Source organism: Panulirus ornatus, chromosome 19 (assembly GCF_036320965.1).
Source record: "Panulirus ornatus isolate Po-2019 chromosome 19, ASM3632096v1, whole genome shotgun sequence".
Taxonomy (NCBI): Eukaryota; Metazoa; Arthropoda; class Malacostraca; order Decapoda; family Palinuridae; genus Panulirus; species Panulirus ornatus.
Genome location: NC_092242.1, coordinates 4,656,460 through 4,667,515, shown reverse-complemented (window position 1 = coordinate 4,667,515; position 11,056 = coordinate 4,656,460). Strand labels below are relative to the sequence as shown.

Here is an 11,056-nt window from a genome sequence, read left to right as displayed (position 1 = left end):
ATAAATATATATATATTTTACTGTGAAAGTTATGATTAGCAAGAGAAATGTTAAGTTAAAGGTACACTTTAAATCTATTATATTTTTTTCTGTAAGTCTTCAAGCACACCCATTTAATTAGGTTCATCTACATATCCATATCTAAATCATACGCATGGTTAGGTATACTATATAAGTTGCTGCTTTGGATAACAAGTAATGCCCTTATTTAGGTCTTACATTTAGAGGTGTCACTTGTAAACATGACAGAAATGAACTTTGTCATGCTTGCCTCAAGACTAAACCAAAGACCATCACCTTGTTAATGCTATCTGTTAATGGCTATGTTACTGCCATTGTAGTTGCTTGACAAGAATCTTCCTTTTCAGCACAAAGTATTGTAATCTTATGTGTGTATACTTTGTTTACTGCTGTAATAAAGAATGAATTGTAATATATCAGGGAAGCATGAGTTTATGATAATAAAATTGTTGGCAGAATGAATGCATTATAGATAGATTGTGTTGTGAATAGTGTAGATTAAGGTCTGTTGGAATACCACAAACTCCTTTAACCCCAAATCTTCGGCTTTTTTCACAGCTCCATGCAAGATTCAAGAGGTGAAATTTTTCAGCTTTGTAGTGATGCCTCTCTACCCTTTCAAGCTTACTTGAGTGTACCACATGCCCAAGTGGCTCCTCATTCCATATTTATCTTCCTCTGTAAAGACATGTTTTTGGTGTTAGACAATGTGAAGGCATGATCCAAGTTTGAGGTAGTATGAGGTAAGTTTCAGGCTTGAAAAATTATGAAGAATGTATTCCTGGTGAGAAAGTATGAAAGCATGTTTTGCATGTGAGAAAATGACAAGGTATACTCCAGGTGTGAAATGAGAGGGTCGTGTTGCTAGGGATGAGAAAATAGGAGGGGCATGTTGTGTGGAATGAGGAAATAGGAAAGCATATTTATAGGGTTAAGAAAGAGGAGGGTCGTATTGCTTGTGGTATGGAATTGATAAAGGCTTGTTATTTGTCATAATGGAAGGTGTATGTTGCAAGGGGTGAGGAAACTAGAGGGACATGTTGCGGGAGGGAGTGGAAGAGATACTTAAGTTGCTAGTCATGCAACACCACTCCTTAGATGCTCCTTATAGTTCTGTCAGCATCTAATAGTGTCCGAGGATACAAATAGACAGTTCTAAAATGTAGCTCTGCAAACGGCTCCAAAGATTTTTCTTGCTATGCAGTGGAGGCCTCTTTTGCAGTCACCGTATTTTTCTCAGAGAGATCTTGACTAAGCTTTCCTGTCTACAGTTAATGCGAGCACATGTGCACAGGAACAGGTAACACCAAACTATGCCGCCTGAAGGTGTAGAGCCCAACCATTTAACCAAAAGGACGTTTGGAGATGATTTTCTAACGCATAGTAATTTTGCTTGAGGGCGTTGACGGTAGTTGTCAGTCTACTTTTAGTATATTGTATATGTGTAAGATTCTTTGCGAATAATGGTACTAGGAAATCCATATATTTGTTAAGGGTTGAGAGGCTCCTGGTGTTTGTTTGAATACAAGAAAATCCCATAGAGATCAGTTATAAGAATTTAATATATCGTATGCTTAACAATTGGAGCCCTTGAATACATGAATGCGTGATTTAGATATCTAAAACCACATACATTCAGTATGTATTTAAAACCACACATTCAGTATGTATATGGCTCTTGTACATTCATTTATTTGTTCATGTGTGCGTGATGAAGTGTCGACTTCAGTGCTCGTGCGTTTAACATACCTTGAAGTTTTTTTTTTCATTATGCAAGAATAATAATAATCGCCTTAAGGGAATTTGGTTGCGCAGGGTCAATGGGTGCATCAATATCGTACATCAATAACTTCTAAGTATTATTAAACACAGCAGTGATGTTATATTGTGGCATGTTCGCTTTTGACTTTGAGTATGTTAAGAAAACAAAAGCTGTTTTTCTATAATTCCGAAACACATGACCATGTTAGGTATGTAAATTACCCTCACATGACTCGTCTCGTGACGCTGCTGGGTGACCGAATAGCTTTTTTTATAAATTGGTATGGTAGTTGTACAATGAAAAATCATGAAAGTTAATAGGCCAGGCATTGAGAAGATAATATTGTTTGACGATGGCAAGATTTGTACTTAACGTGTCTTGGCTTTTAAGAGATTATTTCTTCCTTTATATCAATTAACACCTACTCTTCTACATAGTGGAGAACGTGCTATTAGCAGCTCTCCATGGATCTTGCATGACCAAAGAGATTGTTCTCATATAATCAGCCATGGAGAGGGATTACCGCATAAGCAGACCAATTGCTTCATTTTGACTTGTCTTATAACATTCAGAAAGCTGTTCTAAGGGAACACGAACCTATAGTCTATGTATTACTAATACACCTGTAATATTGCCATTTCATTGGATGTACACACACATAAATACCTGTATGAAAAGTTTTTGATACAAGATATTCGTAAGATGTAGTACCTCTCCCGTATGCCCGACAGTATGAAAAAACTAACTCACGTGATTGAGATCTCTATCTATTTATCTATCACCCTCCCTGATATCTGTGAGAATTCTCTTTATCAGAAAATTTTTAAAGCACTATTGTAAAATGGTGTTTTCTGAGCTTCTGAAATGTTCGACATTGTTTCAAGGAATCAAAATTAACGTATGAATATAAAATAAACGATACAATTTGAAATATCTGGTTTATTCTCTAGAGAGCTAGTGTTATATGTCAAAATTTTCGTCTACTTACCAAATTCTGAATGCTTATATTAATTTTCAACTGGATAAACATTCTATTACAAATGAAATAGGAGAAAATGATGAGACCCACTTTTAGTGAATTAGTATATGAAAATATTGTTACTGAATTGGCTAGCGAATCTGGCATAACTTGGTTATCAAGTGTATGGGGGAGTCTGGCATCTATTTAGAATGAATCTGGTCGTCACAGTACAAGCTTAGACTACGCTTGCGAACGACAATTACCGCAGAAACCACAAGTTTCCTTGTCTTACAGAAGGTATAGTTTATTGACAGTATGTTGTGCTGACCCATTAAGGATTGTAGATCGTGTGACACGCAATGGCCACAGTGTTTGAAAACTGTAGGGGTTGTGAGAGTGAGTGATCATTGTGAATGGCACACCGTCGAACTTTTAGTAAAGTGCTTCAGTGTGAATTACGTTCTGTCTGATAATTGGCTGAATTCAGTTGAAATCCTTCTAGTTGTTAGATTTGATAGTTACGACTATGTCTCCTCGTTTTGGTGTAGATTTGTGGAAATCTGTCACTTGTTGCATGCTTTAGGAAACGAGACAGTACTTTAGTAAAGTTGTACACGTATGTGACAGTTCTTCTTTATAATTGGTTTGTCAAGCAAAGGAGACTTTTTTTTTTTAACAAACAGGCGTTGTAGTTTGATTTTGGTGTTGGCTTTTATTATAAGGCTTGCCTGTATTGATATATTCGTGGGGAAGTCCATTGACTAAATATTAGATGATTTATTGTAGAGTATTTTGTGATAGGGTATCCAGGGTGAGTTACAGAATAATGAAAGCAGCTACATGAACTTACCCAATGTCGCCAACCAGACTTAGTAAAACATATGGTAAGAAAAGTGTTCGAATTTAGAAAGTTGTTAGAAAGGTGGGTTAAGTAATTGTATCGCGGCAGCTGGTTAGGAATCACAGAGGTAGTGAGAAATATCCTGTACACTTAATGAAGGTGTTTTAACATATTTTGAGAGATGGTTTTGATGACCATTGCAGTCGATAGGTTTAAAGTCCAAATAATCAACCAACCAACCGGCGCTAAGATAGGCAATGACATTATTATTAGTAGTAGTATCGCTGTTGTTGTTGTTACTACTACTACTACTATTGTCCAAATTTCCCTTCCGCCATAGCGACACGGAAAAAAAAGGTGAATAATGGACTCATTAGCACGCATCCAATTACTAGAGTTATTATGAACAATTTGTTTAATCCAGCTGCAACATTTTGCCCAGACAGCATCACCATTATCCTTTCTCTAGATGGTCTTGATTCTAACTCATTCGTTTTGTCTGAAATTACAAGGAGATTGCATCCCCCCCCCTCACCACCCACCCAAATTAGTTCTAAGCTCAACTAGGTTTGCACACCTAACGAAATCTATCCTACCATAATAGCTTAGAGAACGGGGGGGGGGGGGATTCAAAAGGTCAATAGCAACAAACACGTGATTATATAAATACTGTAAAAAAAAAAACATGGAAAAGGAAACCCGAGATCCTGATCACTTTCGTGCATTAAATATCTTCATGGAACAGATGTGTTAATACACGAAACATCTCATGTTTCCTTTCCATGTGGTTTTTCAGCATATATATATATATATATATATATATATATATATATATATATATATATATATATATATATATATATATAAAGCGCTTTTAAACAAAGCATACGCTAAATCAGGAGACCAATACACTTCGTCAGGCTTAACACAGACACTCCATTGCACGGCGAACCTGCTACATCTAAACGCGCCACCATCTAAGGACTTATGGTTCGACCGATCTAAGGCTTTCACCTTATTATGGTCACCGTTGATGACACCCTAAGTTTGCCTGTACTCCCACGGCGCTGCCCATAGACACTTTAAATGTTACAGACATCATAGATAATACACTTACTCCAGCACGAAAGACGTTTTCTGTAACCCCCCCCCCCCAATTTCAATTTGTATTTCACCAGCCTTATACCCTGGTAAGTTTTTCGCCCTCACCATCTAGAACCGCATGCTCGCATCTCTTGTGTCACGACGTGCTGTTAATGTAGAGCGGACGGCTATCAATTCGTTCCCCTTTCCTCCCCTTTTGACGCTCGTGTTTTGACGGCTGCCCCCACACATTCCAAACATCCCTCATCGCCATCTACTCTACTACACCTTACTGTCATGGGAGTTGGCTTGGAACAGGTTCAAAAGTCCATTGCCATCATCCCTCTGCCCCACCGGAGGAGCCCCACATTGCTTAAAGGGATTCCCTAAAGGTAGGTTTACAGTGAATGGGTGGCAGGCTATGTGTGTGTGTGTTATTACTGTTATACGTTTTCCCAGGTACAATGGATGAGGTTTTGGTGCTCGAGAACTTCATTGCTGGGACAATGGTGCCTTGCAAGCGTCTGCTGGATTCCTATGACCCTAGCACAGGTCGGGTCTGGGCCAAGGTTCCGGACTCAGGCAAGCTGGAAGTGGATGCTGCTGTGGCAGCCGCTAAAAGGGCATTCCCTAAGTAAGTTCTTCCTGTTTAGGTTTACTTTGAGGGAATGAAAATGAAATTTTTTCATGTATTCGCTGATTAGATTTATTAGGTATGTTGAGTGGCGCCCAGGGCACCTGCCCGACCTACCATCCCTAGATATGCCACTGTATTACCTTCAATTTTTGTTATTTTTCATGGAAAAATATATTTCCTTTAAAAACTTGCTATAAGAAGTATTTTTCATGCTGAATACAAATCTAGTGTTAAAATATCGTTTAGTCGTCTTTACAACATTCAGTTTAGATTTTAACAAATCAATTTTAGACTTTTCTGTTACTTTGCATCATATTTACTGGGTATGTATCGGTGACTGAGAGCATTATGATATATTTTCTATGATTATTTCAGTCTTAGAAGTGTTTGAATATCTTTTCTTTCAGTTTTAGAATAAAAGCGTTTTGAGCTAAACAATACTCTGAACTATTACCTTCAATTTTTGGCATTTTTCTCAGAAACATAGATTTCCTATAAAAGCTTATTATAAGAAGTAATTTTCATGCTGAATACAAATCTGGTGTTGAAACATTGTTTAGTTGCCTTTACGACATTCAGTTAAGCTTTTAATTGAAGTCAATTTTAAAATGTTTTCTGATCTCTTGCAGCGTATGTACTGTATATGTATGGATGACTAAGAGCGTTATGATTTTTTTCCATGATTACTTCAAGTATAGAAGTGTTAGAATATCTTATCTTTAAATGTTAAAACAAAATTTTTTTTTGAGCTCAAAATGCCCTTTTGTCAGAAAAATAGATTTCCTTTAAAAACTCATTATTAGAAGTATTTTTCATGCTGAATGCAAATCTGGTGTTAAAATATTGTTTACTCATCTTTACATTCAATTGAGCTTTTAATTACAGTCAATTTTAGAATATTTTCTGATGCTTTGCATCATATTTACTGGGTATGTAACAGTGACTAAGAGCATTATGATATATTTTCCATTATTGTTTCAAGTATAGAAGTGTTTGAATATCTTAACTGTCAATTTTAAAACAAAATATTTTTTGAGCTAAATGATACTTTGAATTTTTTTTCTTTTTGCCGCTGTCTCCCACGTTTGCGAGGTAGCGCAAGGAAACAGACGAAAGAAATGGGTCAACCCACCCCCATAAACATGTATATACATACGTCCACACACGCAAATATACATACCTACACAGCTTTCCATGGTTTACCCCAGACGCTTCACATGCCCTGATTCAATCCACTGACAGCACGTCAACCCCGGTATACCACATCGATCCAGTTCACTTTATTCCTTGCCCTCCTTTCACCCTCCTGCATGTTCAGGCCCCGATCACACAAAATCTCTTTCACTCCATCTTTCCACCTCCAATTTGGTCTCCCTCTTCTCCTCGTTCCCTCCACCTCCGACACATATATCCTCTTGGTCAATCTTTCCTCACTCATTCTCTCCATGTGCCCAAACCATTCCAAAACACCCTCTTCTGCTCTCTCAACCACGCTCTTTTTATTTCCACACATCTCTCTTACCCTTACGTTACTTACTCGATCAAACCACCTCACACCACACATTGTCCTCAAACATCTCATTTCCAGCACATCCATCCTCCTGCGCACCAATCTATCCATAGCCCACGCCTCGCAACCATACAACATTGTTGGAACCACTGTTCCTTCAAACATACCCATTTTTGCTTTCCGAGATAATGTTCTCGACTTCCACACATTCTTCAAGGCTCCCAGGATTTTCACCCCCTCCCCCACCCTATGATCCACTTCCGCTTCCATGGTTCCATCCGCTGCCAGATCCACTCCCAGATATCTAAAACACTTCACTTCCTCCAGTTTTTCTTCATTCAAACTTACCTCCCAATTGACTTGACCCTCAACCCTACTGTACCTAATAACCTTGCTCTTATTCACATTTACTCTTAACTTTCTTCTTTCACACACTTTACCAAACTCAGTCACCAGCTGCAGTTTCTCACATGAATCAGCCACCAGTGCTGTATCATCAGCGAATAACAACTGACTCACTTCCCAAGCTCTCTCATCCCCAACACACTTCATACTTGCCCCTCTTTCCAAAACTCTTGCATTTACCTCCCTGACAACCCCATCCATAAACAAATTAAACAACCATGGAGACATCACACACCCCTGCCGCTAACCTACATACTTTGAACTATTACCTTCAATTTTTAGGATTTTTCTCAAAACAAAGTATTTCCTTTAATAACTGACTATAAGTATTTTTCATGCAAAATACAAATATGGTGTTCAAATATTGTTTAGTCGTCCTTATAAGGTTTATTTAAGCTCTTACATGAGGTCAATTTTGAAATATTTTCTGGTTCTATGCATTGTATTTACTGGGTATGTATCAGTGACTAAGAGCATTATGATATATTATCCATGATTATTTCAATTATAGAAGTCTTTGAATATCTTATCTTTCAATTTTAAAAAGATTTTTGAGGTAAAGAATACCCTGAACTATTACCTTCAATTTTTGGCATTTTTCTCAGAGAAATAGATTTCCTTTATAAACCCATTACTAGAAGTATTTTTCTTGCTGAATAGATATTGTGTTGAAATATTATTTACTCGTCTTTACAACATTAAATTAAGCATGGTATTTTTCTCAGAAAAATAGATTTCCTTTAAAAACTCATTATTAGAAATATTTTTCGTGCTGAATACAAATCTGGTGTGAAAATATCGTTTACTCCTCTTCACAAGATTCAATTGAGCTTTTAATTGAAGTCATTTTAAAATAATTTTAAAATGTTGTCTAATGCTTTGCATCATATTTACTAGGTATGTATCAGTGACTGAGAGCATTATGATATATTTTCCATAATTATTTCAAGTATACAAATGTCTGAATATCTCATGTATCAATTTTGAAACAAGTTTTTTGAGCTAAAAAATACCCTAAACTATTACATTCAATTTTTGGCATTTTTCTCAGAAAAATAGAATTCCTTTTATACCTCATTATAAGACTTATTTTTCATGCTGAATGCAAATCTGGTGTTAAAATATTGTTTAGTCCTCTTTATGACATTCAATTAAGTTTTTAATTGAAGTCAGTTTTAAGATATTTTCTGGTTCTTTGCATCGTATTTACTGGGTATGTATCGGTGACTCAAAGCATTATCATATATTTTTCATGATTACTTCAGTATAGAAGTTTTTAATATCTTTCAATTTTAAAACAAAATGTTTTTTGAGCAAAAAAATACCCTGAAATATTGCCTTCAATTTTTGGCATTTTTCTCAGAAAAATAGATTTCCCTTATAAACTCATTATTAGAAGTATTTTTCGTGCTGAATAGATATCTGGTGTTAAAATATCTTTTACTTGTCTTTACGACATTGAATTAAGCTTTTAATTAAAGTAAATTTTAAGATATTTTCTGATGCTTTGCATTGTATTTACTGGGTATGTAATTATGACTAAGAGCATTATATATTTTCCCTGATTATTTCAAGTATAGAAGTTTTTGAATATCTTATCTTTCAATTTTAAAGCAAAAGGTTTTTTTGAGCTAATAAATACCCTGAACTATTACCTTCAATTTTTGCCGTTTTTCTCAGAGAAGTAGATTTCCTTTATAACCGATTATTAGAATTATTTTTCGTGCTGAATAGATATCTGGTGTTAAAATATTGTTTACTCGTCTTTACAACATTAAATTAAGCTTTTAATTGAAGTCAATTTTAAAGTGTTCTCTGATGCTTTGCATCGTATTTACTGGGTATGTAACAATGACTAAGAGCATTATATATTTTCCCTGATTATTTCAAGTATAGAAGTGTTTGAATATCTTATCTTTCAATTTTAAAGCAAAAAGTTTTTTGAGCTAATAAATACTCTGAACTATTACCTTCAATTTTGCCATTTTTCTCAGAGAAATAGATTTCCGTTTTAACCCATTATTGGAAGTATTTTCATGCTGAATAGATATCTGGTGTTAAAATATTGTTTACTCGTCTTTACGACATTAAATTAAGTTTTTAATTGAAGTCAATTTTAAAGTGTTTTCTGATGCTTTGCATCGTATTTTCTGGGTATGTATCGGTGGAAGTAAGGGGAGTGGGGGAGGAATGGGATGTATTTAGGGAATCAGTGATGGATTGCGCAAAAGATGCTTGTGGCATGAGAAGAGTGGGAGGTGGGTTGATTAGAAAGGGTAGTGAGTGGTGGGATGAAGAAGTAAGAGTATTAGTGAAAGAGAAGAGAGGCATTTGGACGATTTTTGCAGGGAAAAAATGCAATTGAGTGGGAGATGTATAAAAGAAAGAGACAGGAGGTCAAGAGAAAGGTGCAAGAGGTGAAAAAAAGGGCAAATGAGAGTTGGGGTGAGAGAGTATCATTAAATTTTAGGGAGAATAAAAAGATGTTCTGGAAGGAGGTAAATAAAGTGCGTAAGACAAGGGAGCAAATGGGAACTTCGGTGAAGGGCGCAAGTGGGGAGGTGATAACAAGTAGTGGTGATGTGAGAAGGAGATGGAGTGAGTATTTTGAAGGTTTGTTGAATGTGTTTGATGATAGAGTGGCAGATATAGGGTGTTTTGGTCGAGGTGGTGTGCAAAGTGAGAGGGTTAGGGAAAATGATTTGGTAAACAGAGAAGAGGTAGTGAAAGCTTTGCGGAAGATGAAAGCCGGCAAGGCAGCAGGTTTGGATGGTATTGCAGTGGAATTTATTAAAAAAGGGGGTGACTGTATTGTTGACTGGTTGGTAAGGTTATTTAATGTATGTATGACTCATGGTGAGGTGCCTGAGGATTGGCGGAATGCGTGCATAGTGCCATTGTACAAAGGCAAAGGGGATAAGAGTGAGTGCTCAAATTACAGAGGTATAAGTTTGTTGAGTATTCCTGGTAAGAGTATTGGGAGAGTATTGATTGAGAGGGTGAAGGCATGTACAGAGCATCAGATTGGGGAAGAGCAGTGTGGTTTCAGAAGTGGTAGAGGATGTGTGGATCAGGTGTTTGCTTTGAAGAATGTATGTGAGAAATACTTAGAAAAGCAAATGGATTTGTATGTAGCATTTATGGATCTGGAGAAGGCATATGATAGAGTTGATAGAGATGCTCTGTGGAAGGTATTAAGAATATATGGTGTGGGAGGAAAGTTGTTAGAAGCAGTGAAAAGTTTTTATCGAGGATGTAAGGCATGTGTACGTGTAGGAAGAGAGGAAAGTGATTGGTTCTCGGTGAATGTAGGTTTGCGGCAGGGGTGTGTGATGTCTCCATGGTTGTTTAATTTGTTTATGGATGGGGTTGTTAGGGAGGTGAATGCAAGAGTTTTGGAAAGAGGGGCAAGTATGAAGTCTGTTGGGGATGAGAGAGCTTGGGAAGTGAGTCAGTTGTTGTTCGCTGATGATACAGCGCTGGTGGCTGATTCATGTGAGAAACTGCAGAAGCTGGTGACTGAGTTTGGTAAAGTGTGTGGAAGAAGAAAGTTAAGAGTAAATGTGAATAAGAGCAAGGTTATTAGGTACAGTAGGGTTGAGGGTCAAGTCAATTGGGAGGTGAGTTTGAATGGAGAAAAACTGGAGGAAGTGAAGTGTTTTAGATATCTGGGAGTGGATCTGGCAGCGGATGGAACCATGGAAGCGGAAGTGGATCATAGGGTGGGGTAGGGGGCGAAAATCCTGGGAGCCTTGAAGAATGTGTGGAAGTCGAGAACATTATCTCGGAAAGCAAAAATGGGTATGTTTGAAGGAATAGTGGTTCCAACAATGTTG

The 11,056-nt window shown here is 36.9% G+C and overlaps 1 protein-coding gene across 1 annotated transcript in view; it reads left to right on the top strand.

The window, feature by feature from the left end:
• The first annotated feature begins 2,893 nt into the window (after window positions 1-2,893).
• LOC139755342 (2-aminomuconic semialdehyde dehydrogenase-like) overlaps window positions 2,894-11,056 on the top strand; it is a 72,131-nt gene continuing 63,968 nt past the window's right edge. The window contains exons 1-2 of the mRNA XM_071673506.1: window positions 2,894-3,041; window positions 5,128-5,302. Of these exons, the coding sequence (XP_071529607.1) occupies window positions 5,133-5,302 (170 nt within the window). The 5' untranslated portion in view covers window positions 2,894-3,041; window positions 5,128-5,132. The remainder of the gene's footprint in view (window positions 3,042-5,127; window positions 5,303-11,056) is intronic.